Source organism: Felis catus, chromosome X (genome assembly GCF_018350175.1).
Source record: "Felis catus isolate Fca126 chromosome X, F.catus_Fca126_mat1.0, whole genome shotgun sequence".
Taxonomy (NCBI): domain Eukaryota; kingdom Metazoa; phylum Chordata; class Mammalia; order Carnivora; family Felidae; genus Felis; species Felis catus.
Window position 1 is genome coordinate 47,074,673 of NC_058386.1, and position 23,512 is coordinate 47,098,184.

At 36.2% G+C, this 23,512-nt stretch overlaps 1 protein-coding gene across 6 annotated transcripts in view; it reads right to left on the bottom strand.

Annotated features, from left to right (window-relative positions):
- Positions 1–23,512, bottom strand: part of WNK3 (WNK lysine deficient protein kinase 3) — a 189,016-nt gene that overhangs the window by 70,166 nt on the left and 95,338 nt on the right. For all 6 annotated transcript variants that reach the window (XM_019823858.1, XM_019823859.1, XM_019823860.3 and 3 more), the window contains exon 11: positions 10,529–10,593. In XM_019823858.1, coding sequence (XP_019679417.1) covers positions 10,529–10,593 — 65 coding nt within the window. The remainder of the gene's footprint in view (positions 1–10,528; positions 10,594–23,512) is intronic.

Below are 23,512 nucleotides of genomic sequence, written 5' to 3' on the forward strand. Positions count from 1 at the left end.
GTGTATTACATCATATCAATAAGAGAAAAGATAAGAACCATATGATCAGTTCAATAGATGCAGAAAAAAAGCATTTGACAAAGAATTCTTGACAAAAACCCTCAACAAAATAGGTTTAGAGGAAACATATCTCAACATAATAGAGGCCATCTACATAAATCCCACAGGCAACATCATACTTAATGGGGAAGAACTGAGATTTTCCTCTAAGGTCAGAAACAAGACAAAGATGTATACTCTTACCACTTTTATTCAACATAGTACTGGAAGTCTTAGCCACAGAAATCAGACAACAACAACAAAAAAATAAAAAGGCATCCAAATTGATACGAAGAAGTAAAACTTTCACTATTGCAGATGACATGATACAAAATATAGAAAACCCAAAAGACTCCACCACAAAACTACTGTAACTGAAGAAATGCAGTAAGGTCACAGGATACAAAATCAATATACAGAAATCTGTTGCATTTCTGTACACCAATAATGTAACAGCAGAAAGAGAAATTAAGAAAGCAATCCCATTTACAATTGTACCAAAAATAATAAAATACTTAGGAATAAACCTAACCAAAAAGGTGAAAGATCTGTACTCTGAAAACTATAAAACACTGATGAAAGAAATCCAAGATGACACAATGAAATGGAAAGACATTCCATGCTGAGGAATTAGAAGAATAAATATTGTTAAAATGTCTATACTGCCCAAAGTAATCTACATATTCATTGCAATACCTAACAAAATACCAACATGTTTTTTCACAGAACCAGAATAAATGATCCTAAAATTTGTATGAAACCACAAAAGACCCTGAAAAGCCAAAGCAATGTTGAAAAAGAAAAGTAAAGCTGGAGGCATCACAATTCCAGACTTCAAGTTATATTACAAACCTGTAGTAATCAAAACAGTACAAAAATAGACACATAGATCAATAGGACAGAACAGAATTCCAGAAACAACCCACAACTATAGGTCAATGAATCTTCGACAAAGCAGGGAAGAATGTCCAATGGGAAAAGAATGTCTCTTCAACAAATGGTGTTGGGAAAACTGGACAACATGCAAAACAATGAAACTGGATCACTTTCTTACACCATATGTAAGAATAAATTCAAAATGAATTAAAGACCTAAACATGAGACATGAAACCATAAAAATCCTAGAAAAGATCACAGGCAGTATGTTCTTTGACACAGGCTGTAGCGACTTCTTTCTAGGATGTCTCCTGAGGCAACAGAAACAAAAGTAAAAATGAACTATTAGAACTACATCAAAATGAAAAGCTTCTGCATAGCCAAGGAAATAGTCAACAAAACCGATAGACAACCTACTGAATGGGATAAGGCATTTGCAAATGACATATTCAGTAAAGGGTTAGTACTAAAAATATATAAAGAACTTACAAAACTCTACACCACAAAGACAAATAATCCCAATTTAAAAATGGGCAGAAGGAATGACCAAACATTTCTCCAAAGAAGACATTCAGATGGACGACAGACATATGAAGAGATGTTCAATATCACTTATCATCAGAGAAATGTTACCAAAGCTACAATAAGATATCTCACACCTGCCAGAATGCTTAAAATCAACAACAGAAGAATCAACAAGTGTTGGTGAGGATGTGGAGAAAAAGGAACCCTACTGCACTTTTGGTGAGAATAAAAACTGTTGCAGCCACTGTGGAAAACATTATGGAGGTTCCTCAAAAAGTTAAAAATAGAACTACCCTATGATCCAGCAATTACATTAAATGGGGATTTACCCAAGGAATACAAAAACACTAATTCAAAGGGATACATGCATACTAATGTTTATTGCAGTATCATTTATAATAGCCAAATTATGGAAGCAGTCCAAGTGTCCATTGATTGATGAAAGGATAAAAAACAGGTGGTGTATATATATACAATGGAGTACTATTCAGCCATAAAAATGGATGAAATCATGCTATTTGCAATGACATGGTGGAGCCAGAGAGTATAATGCTATGCAAAATAAGTTAGAGAAAGACAAATACCATATAATTCCACTCATATGTGAAACTGAAGAAAAACAAATGAGCAAAGGGAAAAAAATTTAGAGAGGAGAGAGAGACAAATGAAGAAACAGACTCCTAATTATAAAGAACAAAGTGAGTATCACCAGAGTGGAAGAGGGTGAGGGGAATGGGTTAAATAGGTAATGGGGATTAAGGAGTACACTTGTCATGAGCACTGTGAATCGTTTGAAGTTGTTGAATCACTATGTTGTACAACTGAAACTAATAAAACGTTGAATGTTAAAAAAAATGAAAAAAACACGTATTTAAAGGAAAAAGGGAAATATGGTATATACATGTTTACACATACCCATGTGTGTACACACACACACACACACACACACACACACACACACACACACAGGAATACTATTTGGCCATAAAAATGTATGGAGTCTTGCTATTTGTAACAACATAAATGGACCCTGAGGACACTATTTTCCTCACTATATTTCTCATGCTAAATGAAATAAGTCAGAAAGAGAAAGACAAATATCATATGATCTTAGTTATATGTGGAATTAAAAGAAAAAAAACCAAGCAGACTCATATATACAGAACAGGTTAATGATTAATCATTGCCAGAGTTTGTCAGACATGCGAAATTGGGTTGGGCAGAATGGGTGAAGGCAGTCAAAAGATATAAATTTCCAGTTATAAAATAAGTAATTCCTGGGATGTCATGTACATCATGGTGACTACAGTTATTAATATTGTATTATATATTTCAAAGTTGCTAACAGATTAAAGTTCTCATCATAAGAAAAGAAATTCTGTTACTCTGTATGGTGATAGATGTTCACTACACTTACTGTGGTGATCATTTTGCAATATATACAAATATCAAATCATTATGTTGTATACTTGGAACTAATATAAGTTTGTATGTCAGTTATACCTCAATAAAACAAGTACATAATAAAACACTACAATTCTAGTAAAAAAAATAAAAATGAATGATGTCAAAATGGTTCAATGTGATTAATTCTAACCAGTTATATTTTGCAGGTTCACATCAATATGAAAGGGCAGCTTTCAGTTTATTTGTGTCAGGGCATGTTTCAGCATTTTCTTTAATAAGTTTGAAGATATTTCAATAAATAGAAAAATTCCAATAAAGACGTTTGAAAATTAAATAAGAAGATCTGTTAGCAGCAAAAACATATCTTTTGAATTAATTTTTAGGTACTTTCTCTTAGAAGCTACTTATGATATATTCATATAAAGATACAAAAGAAAATATAAAACTCCTAAAATTTTTCCTATGTCCACGTGAAAAACATTTGCATAAACACGAGTGGTAGAGGAAGATACATTAATACTGCTCTTAGTTTTTTAATATACAAAGAAATAACAGTAACAAATTACACCTTCAAAGGATAAAAGGGAGGGGTGCCTGGGTGGCTCAGTCAGTTGAGTGTCAGACTTTGGATCAGGTCACGATCTCACAGTTTATGAGTTCAAGCCCCGTGTCAGGCTCTGTGCTGACAGCTCAGAGCCTGGAGCCTGCTTCGGATTCTGTGTCTCCCTCTCTCTCTGCCCCTCCTCCACTTGCACTCTGTCACTCTCTCTCTCTCTCAAAAATAAACATTAATTAAAAAAAAAAGATAAAAGGGACATAATTCTAGTCAATGGGGCTATATCATTCATATTTCAAAGTAATCTTAAAACACCAGGTGAGGTTTGGGGACAAGATGGCAGAAATTAAATTCTCTCTGTTCCTCTTAAGTATAACTAAATAATGTGGAAATAATAGAGTGCACAATCAGTTGGGTACTGAAGGATGAAAATTTGAAGGTGGACTAACTAGGGACTCCCAGGACTTGTGGAAAAACAAATCAGTTTGGCATCTCCCAATTCCCCACCCAGTGACAAGACAGTCCAGTGACAAGACAGTCCAGGCTTAGCATCTCCTGACTCAAAGGCAAAGGCAGCACAAGCCCAGTAATGTCCTGACCCCCAACCGAGCAGAAGGCAGTTCAGGTGGGCTTTTTCCTCCCCTGGTAACACTGGTGGGAGTTCCACTAGTAGCATGTGGCCTGGAGTTCTGGCCCAGGTCAGCAGCAGTGGGGCCCAGTACTGTAAGATGAACCAAGCAGACCTAACTAGTACTACAAGGACTCTGAAAACTAAATTGTCATTAGAACCACAGCCCACAAAAGTAGACCAGGACAAATGCATCCAAATAGGGTAATTGCCTGCTAAAATAGAATAATGTATTTAAATAGGATCCAGAGTCTCCCAAAATATATCCAAAATGTCCAGAAGACAAATGAAAATTCCTTGTCATACCAAAAGCCAGGAAAATCATAATCTGAATGTAAAAATACAATCAAGAGATGCCAACAACAGGCTGAATTAGATATTGGAATTATCTGCCAGGGATTTTAAAGCAGCCATCACCAAAATGCTTCAATGAACAATTACAAATAACCTTGAAGCAAATGCAGAAACAGAAAATCTCACAGAAAAATAGAAGATATTGGGGCGCCTGGGTGGCTCAGTCAGTTAAGTGTCCATCTTCTGCTCAGGTCATGATCTCACAGTTTGTGAGTTAGAGCCCCGCATCAGGCTGTCAGCACAGAGCCCGCTTTGGATCCTCTGTCCCCTTCCCTCTCTGCCCCTCCCCTGCTCATTCTCTCTCTCTCTCTCCCAAAAATAAACAAACATTAAAAATTTTTTTTAATAGAAAAATAGAAGATATTAAAAGAGTTAAGTGGAATTCCTAAAAATAAAGCACAAAGGAAGTGACATCACCTAGATGGCAACATAGGTTGTTTCCGACTTGGCTCACAAAAGCAACTAATAACTATTCAAGAACAATATACCACTGAAAGAATCCTAGAACAAGGGGGTGAAGCTGAGGCAACCTTCTGCACCACAGAGATCACATCAGACTGGATTAAAAGGGTAAGAGAAGTGGCTATACATTGGTCATGTTGCACCTCCCCGAGACCAGCACATGTGAAGAGTTCTCTCCTGAGCCTCCAGTACATCCAGTGGGAAAACAGAACCTGGGGGGAAAACAAGCCCTCCCTCAGCATTGTGGGTTGCTTTATCAGAGCCCCTATTTTGATCTCGCACCACAGGTATTGCAGGGAAATCTGCAGGGCTCCAGCACTGGGAATCCGAGTGTGACAGGGAAAGAGGGAGGGGCTTTCAAAGGCCAGCACACGGATCTTGGCAGACCAAATTCATACTTGCAGTGCTCAAGCAGTAATCCCAAACAATGGTTTTGCTCATCTGTAGAACCAAGTCGGGGATATATTCTGACTAGTAAGATATCATTGTGGTTTTATGTGCATTACCCTAGTGACTAGTGATGTTGAACATCTTTTCATATACTTGTTGGCCTGTTGTATATCTTGTTTAGAGAAATGTCTATTCAGGTCCTTTGTCCACTTTTTAATTGGGTTATTGATTTTATTGTTAGTGAGTTGTAGTTCTTTATATATTCTGGATATTAACCCATTATCAGATATATAGTTTACAAATATTTTTCCCATTCCATAGGTATTCTTTTAACTTTGTTGATGGTTTCTTTTGTTGTGAAGTCTTTTAGTTTATGTAGTCCCACTTGTTTATTTTTTATTTTGTTGCTCATGTTTTAGGTGTCATATCCAGAAAATCACTACCAAGACCCATGTCTAGGAGCTTTATTCCTGTGTTTTCTTCTAGGAGTTTCATGGCTTCACGTCTTACATTTAAGTCTTTAATCCATTTCAAGTTAACTTTTGTGAGTGGTATAAGATATGGATCCAGTTTCATTCTTTTACCTGTGTATATCCAATTACCCCAGCCCCATTTCTTTTCTCCATTGAGTATTCTTGGCTCCCTTGTGACATAATAGTTGACCTGTGTATGCTTGGGTTTATTTCTGGGCTCCTGATTGTGCTCCATTGGTCTATTTGTGTGCTTTTATGCTAGTATGATACTGTTTTGATGACTATAACTTTATAGTATAGCTTGAAATCACGAAGTGTGATGCCTCCTGCTTTGTTTTTTCTTTCTTAGGATTTATTTGGCTATTTAGGGTCTTTTCTGCTTCCATATATATTTTAGGAGTGATTTTTCTTCCTCTATGATAAATGCCACTGGAATCTTTACAGGGATTGCATTGAATCTATAAATGGCTTTCAGTAGTACTGACATTTTAACAATACTCACTCTGCTAAGCCATAAACACAGAAGACTTTTTTATTTACTTGTGATTTCTTTGATTTCTTTCACCCATGTCTTGTAGTTTTCAGAGTAGAAATCTCCCCCCTCTTTAAATTTAACACTTAAGTACTTTGTTGTTTTGGATGCTACTGTAAATGGGATTGATACCTTTTATCTCTTTCTTTGCCTGATTTCTCTAGCTAGGACTTTTAGTGTATTGTTGAATAAGAGTGGTGAGAATGGGTACACTTGTCTTGTTCCTAATATTAGAAGAAAAGCTTTCAACCTTTCATCACTAAGTAAGATGTTAGCTGTGGATTTGTCTTACATGGCCTTTATTATATTGAGATGTGTTCCTTCTAGGTCTAATTTCTTAAGAGTTTTTACTATGATTATTTACGTCAGATGAGTTTTCTGTATCTACTGAGATGATCATATGATTCTTCTCTTTCATTCTATTAATATGATCATATGATTAATTTCTTTCAATCCAATCATTGATTGATTTGCATTTGTTGAACCATCCTTGCATCCCAGAGATACGTCTTACTTGATTATAGTATATGATCCTTTCAATGTGCTGTTGAACTCAGTATGCTAGTATATTACTGAGAGTTTTTACATCTATATTAATCAGGGAATAGGCTTATCATTTTAATTTCTAGTAGTATCCTTTTCTGGTTTGGGTATCTGGATAATGCCAGTGGGGCTTGAACTCACGAACCAAAAGATCATGACCTGCGCCGAAATCAAGAGTCTGATGCTAAATCTACCGAGACATCCAGGCAACCCCCTTAATGCAAATATTGTTTCTTTTCTTTTTGTCCTCTAACTTCCATTGGCTTTCTTCACTCTGCTTCACTCTTTTTTAATTTTTGCTACTCTGCTTAATTTCTAATGTCTTATTTACAAGTCACTAATTCTTTCTTCTGCGTGGTTTAGTTTACTTTAGAAACTCTCTGTGGAATTCTTCAGTTACATTGTATTTTTCACCACTAGGATTTCTGGATTTTTTTAAAAAAAATTTTTAATGTTTATTTATTTTTGAGAGAGAGAGAGAGAGAGCGAGCGAGTGAGCAGGGGAGGGGCCGAGAGAGATGGAGACACAGAATCCGAAGCAGGCTCCAGGGTCTGAGCTGTCAGCACAGAGCCCGATGCAGGGCTCAAACTCACAAACTGTGAGCTGAAGTCAGTCACTCAACCAACTGAGCCACCCAGGCACCCCTGTATTTTTTTTTTTGATGGTTACTATTTCCTTGTCAAACTTCTCACTCTGTTCATGGATTTTTTTCCCCTAATTTTATTTAGTTGTCTGGTCCGTGTTTTCTTACAGTTTCTGAAATTTCCTTAAATTGTGAATTCTTTGTCAGTTTAAAGATCTCCATTACCTGGGGTGCTTGGGTGGCTCAGTCAGTTGAGTGTCCAACTTCGGCTCAGGTCATAATCTCATGGTCAGTGAGTTCAAGCCCCGTGTCAGGCTCTGTGCTGACAGCTCAGAGCCTGGAACCTGCTTTGGATTCTGTCTCCCTCTGTCTCTGCCCCTCCCTCATTTAAGCTCTGTTCTCTCTGTCTCTCAAAAATGAATAAACGTTTAAAAAAATTTTTTTAAATGATCTCCATTTACTTAGTGTCAGTTATTGAAGGTTTATTAGTTTTCCTTAGTTGTTTCATATTTACCTGATTTTTGTAATCCTTAATTCCTTACATTGGTATCTGCACAATTGAGTAATTGGGCTCCTCTTCCAGAGTTCACAGGTTTCCTTTGGCAGAGGCAGTTCTTCACCAGTCAGCTCTGTTTGGATATGTCTGCTAGTAATGTCTTTGTGCAGGGGGGCTGCTATTATGGTCCATTTTGGGGAAGGCAACTGTTCGAGTTCTGAGGACAGGGAAGGGAGGTATGCCAATGGCTGAGAACAGTTGGATCAGACTTTTGGCTTGGTTCCTTATCCAAGTGAGGTTGCAGGATGGGCTCCACAGTTTCCTGGATTCTATGGTCAGGTTTACTAGATGGTCAGGACTGCAGATCTGAATTAGCATGCCTGACCTGGCAGGGCAGCAGGATGGGAACTGTGGTCTGTGTAGCTCATTGTTTAGGGACTCAAATCCAGCCAGAGTGTGCACTGAATTCCCTGGTCAGGCAAGGCCACCAATTTTGCTCTGCAGAGAGGGGAAGCCAGAGGCTATGTTCCCTGTTCAAATTCCATAGGGCTGTTGAATGGCATATGCAGCTACTGATGTGCTCTAGTTAGGTTCTCTGGTGGAACAGGTTGAAGACTTTATTCAACAATGAGTAGGGGTACAGATCAGATTCTCTGCCTGGACACAGGGGAAGAAGCAGCTCTAAAGTTGATAAAACTCTTTGTTCTAACTCACAAGCCTACCCACACCCCAAGTTCCCTGAACAAACAGAGCTCTTGGCCGAGTTCTGCAAACTATTGGCTCTATTTGCCTGCCTCTTGGCTCAACTGCTGCTGGACCATATAGTTCCTAGTAGTTGTTGCCACCCTTCTGGTCAGATGGGGTCAGAAGACTTTCCACAGATGGTGGGGCTATGTTTTAGTTCCCTTGCCTGGGTGGGAGGAAGAGAGGCCCCTCCAGGCTACTATCAACTTCCCAAACAGATTCTCTGGTTGGGAGGGACTGGGAACTACCCTCAGCCTTGGCTATGAATCAATCCCCTTTCCCATGCATAGCACAGGAATGTTTTACACTCAGTACTGGCTTTATTCTGGGGGCAATCAACTTTTCCCACTCGCCTCTTGGCTCAAGTGCCACAGGGCCCCACAGCTTCCAGAAGTTGTTGCTAGACCTTCTGTTCCAATGGGGCTGGAAAACACTTTCCACAATGGGTGGTGCTGTGATTCAGCTACTTGCCTGGGTGTGGGCAAAGTGAGCTCTAGAAATATTGCCTTACACCTGTTAGAACAGCCATCATCAAAAAGACAAGATAAAAAATGCTGGCAAGGATGTGGAGAAAAGAGAACTGTTGTGCAGTTAGTGGGGTTGTAAACTGGTACAGCCACTATGAAAAACAGTATGGAAGATCATCAAAAAATTTAAAAAAATGGAACTAGTATATGATTCAGCAATTTGACTTTGGGGAATATATCCCCCAAAAACAAAAACACTAACTCCAAAAGATAATCTGCACCCCTGTGTTCATAGCATTATTTACAATAGCCAAGACACAGAACATGGAAACAACCTAACTGTCCAGATGGATGAATATATAAAGAAATTGTGATGTACACACACACACACACACACACACACACACACACAAGATTATTCAGCCATAAAAAGGGGAAATCCTACCATTTGCAACAACATCAATGGACTCTGAAGGCATTAAGCTAAGTGAAATAAGTCAGAGAGACAGATAAATGCTATATAATCTCATAAGTGGAATCTAAAAATAACCAAAAACCAAAATACAACAAAAAAAATCCACATAAATTCACAGAAAAAGAGATCAGAGGTTTCCAGAGGCAGAGGGTGAGGGGAGGGGAAATTGGAAGTTGGTAGTCAAAAGGTACAAATGTCCAGTTATAAAATAAATAAGTACTGGGGGTGTAATGTACAACATGATGACTATCGTTAACACTGTTGTGTGATATATAGAAAAGCTGTTAAGAAAGGAAATCCTGTGAGTTCTCACCACAATGAGAAAATTTTTTCCCTTCTTTTTTTTCTTTTTATTGTATTTATATGAGATGGATGTTATTTGAACCTACTATGGTAACCATTTCATAACGTAAATGTAAATTAAACCAGCATGGTGTATCCCTTAAACTTATACAGTCAGGTATGCCCACTATTTCTCCATAAAACTGGAACAAAAGTACAATCATAGAAATAAAAACCTCATTGAATTAGCACAATAGCAGAATGAATAGGACAAAGGAAAAAAATCAGTGAACCTGAAGCGAGATCAATAAAAATTATCTAATCTGAACAATATAGAGAAAATATTAATTTACAACTACCAAATAATAACACAATTATATACCTGGTTGTAATTTATTTCTTTAGCTGGAATTTTACTCTATATTATACTATTCCATTTTTCTTTTTTTTTAACCCTTATAAGCTTTTCTTAAGGACAGAATATTATAATAATGAGAACAAGAAAACACAGTCACTAAATTAACAATCCATATGATCATTAACATAAAAAAGTAAAAATAATACCTACTATTTTTATTGAACATACAAATATAAGAACACAGAAGCTTCTTGAATCAAGATACTCTACACACCTATTGAGTGCAAATACTTCAAAATACTCATTGTTTTCATGGTATTAATTTGAAGATACTCACCTTCTAACTAAATCTGGTTTTAGAAGAGTTGCTTGTTGTTCAACTCCAACTGCCTGGGATATAGGCTGTAAATAGTACAGAAATAAAACTTGTTATAACAGCAGGCTTCAAGCTAAAAATGCAATCTGCTATTATTTCAAAAAACATGGTTTTTACATTTCATATTTTAGTTAACTCACAAACTAGGTAGAATGTCCACATTATGGAATGTTTGATGTTATTACCAAAGACAAAGAAAAATAAAATGTAGCAGTATTCATATTCATTAAGATTTTCCATTAAAAAAGATAGCATTCTTTTATATACCTTTGTTTGTGTTATTTTTCAATGGAGAACATCAACACTCAGCTTCCAGGCCTGATGGGAAAACCAGTACTAAAAGGGAGAGTTGCTGCCATTTCACAAATAGATGAATAAATGAATCAAACTTTCACTTATTGCATGTTCTGGCTCTTTCTCACTCTCTTTACACTAAACTGCTGACAACTATCCCTTTGAGGTGTTAGTATCAGCAGCTGCAATACTGGCTTCTAGGAGAAAAGCTTAAGCCCTCTAAGAAGGAAAATGCCAACCATGTTGGAAAAAAAATTTTAAACATTTATCTAATCCATCCTATGTACTGCCACTGGTGATAGCCCAGTGACCTTAAAACGCAAATCTACCAAAACTGATGTCTGCCCTACCAAGTTTAAACCCTCTATGATGGTTCCCTATAAATAAGGTTAAGTTCCTTTGGACGGCAAAGTCCTCAGTGAACTGGTCCCTGCCACATTCTCTAGACTCCTCTACTTGAAGCCACACTGAACTGTAGCTCCTTTGAATGAGTTGGGCTCTTCCATATGCTGTGAGTCTACTCATGTTCCTTCATCTTCCTAGTCTATTTCAACTCCTCCTCAGTCCTGTCCATTCTATGGATGGAACTCCTTTATATAAGAAGCTTCTATCACAGTAGGTTCCAGAGAGTCCAGCAAAATCGCTTTGGGTACTCTTTAAAAAACATGTGCCTGGATAGCTCAGTCAGTTAAGCATCAGACTTCGGCTCAGGTAATGATCTCACGATTCGTGAGTTCAAGCCCCACATTGGGTTCTCTACTGTCAGCACAGAGCCTGCTTTGGATCCTCTGCCCTTCCCCTGATCACTCTCTCTTTCTCTCAAAAATAAACATTAAGAAATATTTTAAAAATAAACAACATATACCTTATCTCATATCTTGTTTTCTAAACAATAAGGGATGAAGGTTTCCTAGAGAAATGACCGATTCTAACATTGGGGCAAAGTAAGTACAAGATGAAGCTGGATCATCTTGTTATGCCAAAAAATAAAGAACTGCTCAAAGAATGATGGGAACATATCAAAAATATATAGGAGTCAGCTTGAAGGGGTTCCCACTGTCCAAATATTGGATGATTTGGACACCAAAATAAATAATGATAGTAACCAGAATATAACCCATTCAATAAAATAAAAATACACGAGTTCATACTGATACAAAGTCTTTGCAGCACAAGGCAACTAATAAACACAAGGAATGATGAAATCATAAAATCATCAATGGATGATAAAACAGGTGGGTAAAAGTTACATAGATTCAGAATATCTCCCCACAGATTACTGATTAATTATAAAAGCAACAAAAAGGGTCACTTTATACTAGAAAACCATACAGCATATAGCAAGCGTCACTTTATACTAGAAAACTATACAGTATATAGCAGGCCCCATCTTAAATAAGGAATCAGATTTAACCTCAGCAATAGTGGGACAAACTGACATCACATACCTCCTAATATGATATGATGTGCAAAGAACACATTGCTTATATAGTATTCCTGACAAAAATGCATCATCTGAATCTGAACAAGAGGAAATTTCAAACAAACTCAAATTGAAGGACATTCTACAAAATAACCAATCTTTAGTCTTCAAAACAATATCAATGTTATAAAAGACAAAGAAAAGCTGAGGAACTGTTCTAGATTAAAGGAGACAAGAGAGACAACACAACTAAAGGCAATGCATGATCTTCAATTAGATTTTAAATCAAGGGAGCAAAATTGCCTACATGGACATTAATTGGACAATTGGTGAAATTTTAATGTGGACAATGGTTTAAGTAATAATAATATATTTATATTAAATTCCTTGAATTTTGTCATTGTATTGTGGTTAAAAAAATGTCCTTATTCTTATACTGAAATATTTAGGAGTAAAAGGGCATTATATCTGCAACTAGTTCTCCCATGCTTCACAGGGAAAATCATGTGTACATAAATGGATAGATGGATGGACGAATGGATGGACAGAATGACCAACCAAATAATATATCGATGGACCGTCATCCAGCAATGCCTTTTATCATGTCCCTCTTTATCATATATGTTTAATGTCTGACTCCAAGGACTCTGCTATCTTTGTATTCTCAGTTCCTCTTACCACTTACCACAGTGTCTGGCACATTTTAGGCTTCGAATAATGTTTTAAGGCAGAAAGAAATAAGAAAGAAAACACTGACATAAGAAGAAAGGCTGTGCCATAAAAATGTTCATGATCCATTATTACGAATCCTGGACACAAATCCTAAGGAAATAATACAAAGGAAGAAAAAAGTACATAGTATAAAGTTTGTTTCATAGTAAATATTCAATAAATGATAGATACCCCTGTGTTTTTATTGTGCTATTATACATAATAAAAATTGGCAGCAAATTAGTTGTTCAGGAATAGGGGAAGAGTTAGGTAAATATGAATATTTATTGTACTATTGTGTGGCCAATAAATACTAGAATTGTGAAAGCCAAGTAAAGGCAGGGAAAATCACTTACTAATGAATGAAAAAAAGTAGAAAACAAAACTGTATATGTAAATACAACCACTTACACATGTGTCAAAAGCCGGGAATACTATAACAAATATAATCACTGCCATGTCAAGGAAATAGCATTCTAGTGATTTTTCCCAATCTTACTACTTTTTATGATGTTACTACATATATTTTATAATTTAAAACTTTCAAAGGATATCAAATACTAAGCGTACAGGAAAATAGGTATTTTCATAAACCACTGGTGGGACTGTAAACTGGTTAGTCCTTTTTGAAAAGTAATTTGACAATCAATGCATAAGTCTTAAAAACATGTAGCAATTACATTTCTAGAAATTTGCCCAATAATTAAAAATGTATACAAAGGAAATAATTAAGAGTAGACAGCATGATTTAGCTACAAGAATGTTCCTCACAACACAGAATATAATTGCAAAGAGCAAAAAATTTAGACACTTGTTTCCTTTATTTGCTCCATTAAATAAATAATTGTATTTTACATGTTATCTTATCAGTGACAGATATATGGGTTATCTTATAAGTGAGAAAAAAATTATAGAAGTATGTATACTATAGTTACATTAAAATTACATGTATGTTTAAGCATATAAAATGGTCTGGAAGAATATATGACAAGGTGTTAATCTTATCTATATTCATTTTGCTTTGGTAATAAGAAAAAAATAAATTCAACTTTTTACAGATTTATCAACCCTCAAATCTGGTAAACACAGGGCAGGTTCCCATTACTTCAATGCACAACATTATGGTCATTTTAGACAAAAGTAAAAATGGAACATTTAATTAAATCTGAAAGACATCTAAAAAAATAGCCCAGCATCTATTTGTATATATTAGTTTTGAAACTCCTCAAAATATTATGAGAGAACTTGATTTGAAGCTATCATATGAAAAGACAGATGAACCGACTATTAGCCATGATTCTGAGGACACAAAGTAGCATTAATAATCCTGTTAATAATTAACATGTGGTTATAAAATATCATCCCAGATTGCTGTCACAGTAACTATGTCTTGTTTCTCTTTACTTAATCCATACTCTTTGCCTCTAGATTTATGCATCAAGGCACCACGTCAGTGTTCCATCTTGCTGGGTCTCAATATAATTCTTTTAAAATTTCTTTAATACAACCATTTAAGTTGGATACATTTTGTCGGATCTTGTGTGTACAAAAAAGAATTCTCATTGCCAAAGTATTTGCTTTTAGTGTTTTTAAACAGTAATTATGTTAAAGAGCTAAATATCTAACCTATAATTAGAAGCTAATCTAATTTGTCCAGGAAAAAACCTCAGTATGGGTTGACTGACTAGGTTGGAGGAGGAAAAGGAAGTCAAGAAATGGTACTTTGTGCTTATTTCTCAACTAACGCCCACCTTAAAATCCAATGAAAGACAGGCACCAATCCCCTTTCCTAATGAGACTTTGATAATTTTGATGTCTGAGACCTTGATAATTTGCTAGCAAAATTCAATAATACTGAAGTACATCTGGACACATGCAGAATGAGGACAAGGCCAAAATGAAAAGCAAAGCTAGGCGTGGATTCCATGAGCCATACCATGCTCTCCTCTCTATTTTGACATTTAGAACACTTTCTTACACTAGTTTCTAGGTCTTTCTCACCTGAGATGCTGTGAGCTATTTGAGGGAAAGACCATATCTCTAAAATTTGTCACAATATTCCCAGCACCTAACCAACACCTGAAATAGGAATAGATGCTCACTCAGTAATTGTCTTTCACTATTATAATATTCTCATTGCTTTTATTTTTATTATAGCAACAAACCAATCAATATTAAGCATTTATTAAGTGCTAAGCACTTAATATACATTATTTAAACTGACTTAAACCCTTATGACAACTCTGAGTAGTAAGTATTGCTATCTTCATTTTACAAATGAGCAAGCTGAGGCTGTAAGTGATAGAAGCAAAAATTGAGTCAGTAAAAGGAAATTAATGAATAGATAAATAACTCCAGACAGTACTGAGGAGCAGAGACCCCTTGTGCATACCACAGAGGCTTTTCTGTTAAATTTCGTTAGTTCCTAATCCTTTCTCCTTAACTTACTTTGTCATTATTTGCCCTCCTCCCACCAGTGATTCTCAGCCCTGGATGCAGTTTATAATCTCAAGGAAAGGAGAAGAGAAGGAGAGAAAGGGAGGAGGGGAGACAGAAAAAGAAAAAACAAAAAACAAGGAAAGAAACATCTAAAAATTTCATAAACTATCTTGTTGTATTATCAATGCTACGAAACATGTATCTCCTATGAAGTGCTTTTTATTTTTTAATAACTGCTATTTACTAAGCACTTACTACATGCCAGGCACTTCTTACATATATCTCATCTAAACCTAATGAGCCTGCAAGATAGGCATTTTTTCTGATATGATGAAAATTTTACATCATACAGAGAAGTGGAATAATTGTTCAGTGAAAACCCATGTATCTACCACTCACAGTCTATAGCATTTTAGTATAATTACATATCATATGTATATCCATCAATCCATCTTATTTTTTACATTTCAAAGTTGCAAATCAAGACAAGCATTTTAAAATGTCATTTTACAAATGAAAACAATCAGAGCTAAAATAAATACCTTTCCTCAAATCATACAGTAAATAATTCAGAGACACTGTTCAAACTCAGGCCTGACTCAAGATACAAACTGGTTCGAGCCTATATTTATGATGCATATACCTGTTTAACAGTGAAATTTTTGTCTAATTAAAAAATTATCACTGTGTATGTCCACTTCTATATTTTTATACTTAAAAAGAATGCTTCATCTATAAAGTCATTGTTTATCCAAGCCGAATTCCTGGCCAAGCCAAGATTCCAAGTAATGAAATTTACCATAAAAAAATAAATGACCCAGGGCACCTGGGTGGCTCAGTCGGTTAAACATCAGACGTTGGCTCAGGTCATGATCTCAGGGTTCATGAGTTCGAGCCCTGTGTCGGGCTCTGTGCTGGGAGCTCAGAGCCTAGAGCCTGCTTCGGATTCTGTGTCTCCCTCTCTCTCTGCCCCTCCCCACTTGTGGTCTCTCTCTCTCTCTCTCTCTCTCTCTCTCTCTCTCTCTCTCTCTCAAAAATAAACAAACATGAAAAAAAGAAAGAAATGATCCACAGGATATTTCCATGGACAAACTCACATCAAGACACACAGGCTATTAAACAGGCAAGGAAAAAAAGATGAAAACATACCGGCACCACAAAAACTGACAAACAAGAGTGATAGAAATTAGGAGGAAGTTTTATTAATTATAAGGCAGGTAGAACTAGATTAAAGAAAAAAATTTACCTAGGCTTCACTCCAGGGCCTCCCTAGAGAGCACCTCATGAAAGGGAAACTAACTGAAAGTAGACTTATACTTCATACTTTCCCTGTATTATGTGCTGTTCAGTTGAGTTATCAAGGGTCTGTACCAACCAGTAAATTGATCAGGCACTGCTCTTGTTGCAGCCCTCCAAGTTTCTACAGCTATTTGGAGACAGAAACTAACCCTGTTTAAAAAAAAAAACAAAACTGAAAGGAGTGAGAATGCATATTGGAGATAAAAAGGAGAGGACTAACTGAACCATTTAGCATTCTGGGAGGTAGAGTCCCTACAAGTAAAACCAAATCAGCAAGGATGCAGAAAGGAAAAATTTTGGTAGGTATACATGTTGAAGACTGCAGTCTTTACCATATTTGATTATTGCAAGCATTAGAAAACACACTATGGGGGTAAAAGTAAACCATACCTTATTAGCGAACTATAGATCAATGCCTGTTAATAAACAGTGTACATACCCTTGTCCTTAAACTGTAGATCTGTGAAATGACTTAATCACCATTCAAAAAGACAACAGAAGTCAAAGAAAATCTACATGAAGTCAGAGAGTTGGGCAGGGGAGGCCAGATCCTATAGGGCTTTCATGCCATTAAGTATTGGTATTTTTACTATGAGTGATATGGGCAATAGAAGGTTTTGGGTAGGGTTTTGAGACATGATACGACTTGCATTTTGAGAAACTTAACAAAGGACCATGGGGGAGGGGAAGGAAAAAAAAAGTTAGAGAGGGAGGGAGACAAAGCATAAGACTCTTAAAAACTGAGAATAAACTGAAGGTTGATGGGGGGTGGGAGGGAGGGGAGGGTGGGTGATGGGCATTGAGGAGGGCACCTGTTGGGATGAACACTGGGTGTTGTATGGAAACCAATTTGACAATAAATTTCATATTTAAAAAAATAAATAAATAAAAGGATTATTCTGCTTATTAGAATGAGAAAAGGGTTATAAAGGAGCAAAGGCAGAAGGAAGGACAACAATTAGGCTACTGTAATCATTCAAGTAAGAGAGATTAGACCATCATGATAATGATGGAAGTGAGAAGTAGTCAGGTTGTAGGTATATTTTAAAGGAAAAGCCAAAAGACTTTCTGATGATTTCAAGTGACATATGAGAAAAAGAGAAGAGTAAAAGATAACCACAAATATATGGCTTGAGTAAGAAGAAAGAGTTTCCATTTGCTGAGATGGGGACAACTGTGGAAAGAACAGTCTTAGGGCAGTGGTCAGAGGGGAGTATAAAAAAAGTGTTTGACTTTGGACACATTGAATTTGAAATGCCCATTGTATAATCAAATAGAGATGTTGGATGTATACTGAAAGAAGCATGGCAAAAACAAACAAAAACAAAAAATTCTTTCCTAGAACACAAAGTCAAAAGTAAAGTGGGCTAGAAGTATCCATACGAAACACACACACACACACATATTCTGGTCTGTCTGCTGAGAACCCTGGAAACTATAACCCCCAAGTAACACAAAACACAGCCAACATCCATATTTTGGTTTCTAAATTATATTGCCCACTGAAAGGAATTAGGGCTCCATGGAAAAATGACTGATTCCAGAGGAGGGGCAGGGAAAGTACAAAATGAGCCTGAAATACCATGCCATGCCAGAAAATAAAGAAGTACTCAAAAGAATAACAAGAACATGTTGGGGCACCTGGGTGGCTCAGTTGGTTAGGTGATCGACTTTGGCTCAGGTCATGAATACACAATTCGTGAGTTCGAGCCCCGCATCTGGCTCTCTGCTGTTAGCAGACAGCCGGGAGCTTGCTTTGGATTCTGTGTGTGTGTGTGTGTCTCTCTCTCTCTGCCCCTCCTCCCCACCCTCAAAAATAAACATTAACTTTTTTTTTAAAAAAAGAATAACAAGGACATGTCAAAAGGACACCACATCTACCTTGAATAGGTGCCTATTAACCAAATCTGGGGTACTTTAACCATCAAAATAAATAATGATAATATTATATCACAACTTAGTAAATAATATAAGGCCCCATAAGTACACACTTACACAAATAAATAAATAAATGAGAAGGGACAACTAATAAACATAAAGAGGAATGATGAAATTAGAATATCAATAGATACATAAACTAGTGGGTGAAAGTTTTGATGATGAAAGGGATACTTACATAGTCTCAAAACAGCTCCCTATAAATAACTCATAAATTATAAAGGGGAAAATGGCAACTTTATAGTGGAGAAGCCTGGCAGGCCCTGCTTGAACCATGTAATAAAAGTTAATATCACGAATTTTGGGACAAACTGGCATGGCTCCTAATATAGAGATGTCACTTACATGGTATTCCTGCCAAAAATCTATGATTTGAATCTAATCATGAGAAAACTTCAAATAAACATAAACTGAAAGATATTCTACAAAAAACTGGCCTGTGCTTTTCAACACTGTCAAGAAAAACAAAGAAAGGCTAAAGAAATGTTCAATATTAAAGCAGACTAAAGAAAAAGACAACTACCCTCCCCACCAAAATTTGACTAGTCACTTCACAAAAGATATTTGAATGTCTAAGAATTACATGAGAAAGTGCACAACATTGTTACTTATCAGAGAAATGCAAGTTAAAAGCACAATATATACTATATCACATCTACCAGAATGGCTAAAATTTAACATACAGGTAATGCTAAGTGGTGATAAGGATGTAAAATAACTGGAACATTCATACATTGCTGGTAGGAATATATTTTTTAATGTTTATTTATTTTTGAAAGAGAGAGAGAGAGAACTACCAGGGGAGGGGCAGAGAGAGAGGGGACAGAGGATCTGAAGCAGGCTCTGCGCCGACAGCAGAGAGCCCAATGCAGGGCTCAAACTCATGAACCATGAGATCATGACCTGAGCCGAAGCTGGATGCTTAACTGACTGAACCACCTAGGCACCCGGGTAGGAATGTATTTTGACACAACTACTTGGAAAACTGTGTAGCATTATTTAGTATAGTTAAATATACTTTTATCCTGTGACCCAGCAATCCCACACCTACATATAGACACAAGAGAAATGAGTGCATGTGTCCAACAATAAAACATACAGGAACATTCACAGCTGTTTAAGAGTCAGAAAGGAGAACCAATCTTAATGTACATCAACAGAAGAATTGATAACTGAACTGTGGCATAATCTATAATAGTACAACTCAAAGCACAAAAAACAAACTAATGATACATGCAGCAACGTGGGTGGATCTTAGTGAATCTTCTAGGGGGCTGAAAATGTACTCAATCTTCATTTGCATTTAGTGGGGGAATAGATACGTGAAAATTCTTCAATTAGGGTACGTTAGATTTAGATTAGGGTACTTTAATGTATATATGCTTAATATACTTTAATAAAAATAAGAAATCTTTGGGGGACCTAGGTGGCTCAGTCAGTTAAGCATCTGACTTCAGCTCAGGTCATGATCTCGCGGTTCGTGGGTTTGAGCCTCATGTTGGGCTCTGTGCTGACAGCTGGGAACCTGGAGCCTGCTTCAGATTCTGTGTCTCCTTCTCTCTCTGCCCTTCCCCTGCTATCTCTCTCTCTCTCAAAAATAAATAAACATTAAAAAAATAGTTACAAAAAGAAGAAATCTTTTTAAAAGCTGGTATGATCCAATTCTGATAAAATACTAAAAAATATTTTGTATATGTGTTTGTATGGAAAAATGTCTAGAAAACTACAAAGGTTCATTTCTGAGAGGTGAGTTAACCAGTAATTTTAACTTTATACTTTGCTGTAATTTCTAAAAAGTATAAGAAGAAAAGTTATTTTCAAAAAGCTATTTTCAGAAGTAAAACTTTCACTATTGACAAATGACATATGATACACAGAAAACCCTAAAACTCTACCAAAATTGCTAGAACTGATAAATGAATTCAGTAAAGTCATAGGATACAAAATCAATGTGCAGAAATCTGTTGCATTTGTATACACTAATAATGAAGCAGCAAAAAGAGAAATCAAGAAAACAACCACATTTACAACTGCACCAAAAATAATGATACCTAGGAATAAACCTGTACTCTGAAAACTGTAAAACACTGATGACAGAAATTGAAGAGGACAGAAAGAAATGGAGATATCCCATGGTCATGGATTGGAAGAAAAATATTATTAAAATTCCTAAACTACCCAAAGCAATCTATGTATTTAATGCAATCTCTATCGAAATACCACTAGCATTTTTCACAGAACTAGAACAAAATACCCTAAAATTTATATGGAATCACAAAAGACCACAAATAGCCAAAGTAATTTTGAAAAAGGAAAGCAAAGCTGGAGGTATCACAATTCTAGACTTCAAGTTATATTACAAAGCTGTAGTAATGAAAACAGTATGGTACTGGCACAAAAACAGACACATAGATCAATGGAACAGAATAGAAAACCCAGAAATAAACCCACAGCTATATGATCAGTTAATCTTCAACAATAGCAGTAAAGAATCCAATGGGAAAAAGACAGCCTCTTCAACAAATGGTGTTGGAAAAACTGGACAGCTACATGCAAAAGAATGAAACTGGACCACTTTCTTTCACCATGCATAAAAATAAGCTTGAAATAGATTAAAGACCTATATATGAGACCTGAAACCATAAATATCCTAGAAAAGAGCACAGGCAGTAATGTCTCCGACATTGGCTCTAGCAACCTTTTTCTAGATATGTCTCTTGAGGCAAGGGAAACAAAAGCAGAAATAAATTATTGGGACTTCATCAAAATAAAAAGCTTCTGTACAGCAAAGGAAACAATCAACAAAACTGAAAGGCAACCTATGTAATAGGAGAAGATATTTGCAAATGATGTATCCAATAAAGGGTCAATGTCCAAAATATATAAAGAACTTATACAACTCAACACCCAGAAAACAAATAATCCAATTTAAAAATGGGAATAAGATTCTCAGGATCCACATAAGAGTGAAAACATATGGTATCTATCTTTCTCTGTATGACTTATTTCACTTAGCATAACACTCTCCAGTTCCATCCATGTTGCTACAAATGTTTTCACTCTTATGTGGATCCTGAAAAACTTAACAGAAGACCATGGGGGAGGGGAAGAAAAAAAAAGGTTAGAGAGGGAGGGAGCCAAAACATAAGAGACTCTTAAAAACTGAGAACAAACTGAGGGTTGATGGGGGGGTGGGAGGGAGGGGAGGGTGGGTGATAGGTATTGAGGAGGGCACCTGTTGGGATAAGCACTGGGTGTTGTGTGGAAACCAATTTGACAATAAATTTCATATTAAAAAAATAAAAATAAATAAAACTTGCCAAAATAAAAATAAATAAATAAATAAATAAATAAAATAAATAAAAATGGGCATAAGAAATAAACAGGTATTTCTCCAAAGAAGACATCCCAGATAACCAACAGACACAAGAAAAATTGCTCAACATCACTTATCATAAGGGAAATACAAATCAAAATTACAGTATCACCTCACACCTGTCACAATGGCTAAAATAAAAAATGCAAGAAACAACAAGTATTGGTCAGGAGGTGGAGAAAAAGAAACTCACTTTCACTGTTGGTGGTAATGCAAACTGGTGTAGCCACTGTGGAAAACAGTATGGAGATTCTTCAAAAAGCTAAAAATAGCACTATCCATAACCCAGTAATCACACTACTGGGTATTGATCCAAAATATACAAAAACACTAATTCAAAGGGATACATGCACCTCTATGTTTATAGCAGCATTTTTTACAATAGCTAAATCATGGAAACAGCCCAAGTGTCTGTCAACTAATGAACGGACAAAGAATATACAGTATATATATGCAGCAGAATATTATTCAGCCAGAAAAATGAATGAAATCTTGACATCTGAGAGTATAATGCTAAGTGAAACAATTAAGTCAGAGATAGACAAATACCATAAGATTTCTCTCATATGTAGAATCTGACAGACAAAACAAATGAGCAAAGGAAAGAAGACAAATCAAGAAATAGACTCTTGGGGCACCTGTGCGGTAAAGCTTTACAGTTGGTAAAGCATCTGACTCTTGATTTTGGCTCGGGTCATGATCTCATGGTTCAGGAGTTCAAAAGCCCCATATCTGACTCTGTGCTAATGGTGTAGAGCCTGCTTGGGATTCTTTCTCTGCCTCTCTCTGCCTCTTCCCCACTTGTGAGCATGATCTCTCTCTCAAAATAAACACTAAGAAAAAAAGAAAGACTCTTAACTGTAGAGAAAAAAACTGATGGTTTACCAGAAAGGAGATAGGTGGGGAGATGGGTTAAATGGGTGATGGGCATTAAGGAAGGCGCTTCTTGTGATAAGCACTGAGTGTTGTATGTAAGTGATGAATCACTAAATCCTACATCTGAAACTAATATTGCGCTATGTTAACTAACTGAAATTTAAATAAAAACTTGAAAAAAAACTGGTGTTGCATACCAAAACCAGTATCAGTATTAAGTCCAAATTGTTAAAACTATGTTTCAAAACTGAATGCACAGTTAAAAAAACTGAGAATGCTAACATGTATACTATGATAAAATAAATATACTTCATCATTGCTATCCCCACTAAAGAACAGTTTGCCTTTCCCTCACATAACTTTATTAGTAATCCACAGATAATCAGTCTTTTAGCTCATTCCACCAACTCCCCAAATTGCAGATTTCAACTGTGCTTCTATTTTAGAGATTGGCTCCTTCCTGGAGAATGAGAGCTACCTGAAAGGTTCCCATCCTGTCAATATCCTCAATATTCCAACTAATTTATACTGCAAAACGGAGAAGGCCAAATAATGTCCCTGTAAATCAATCCAAATGACTAATGTCCTT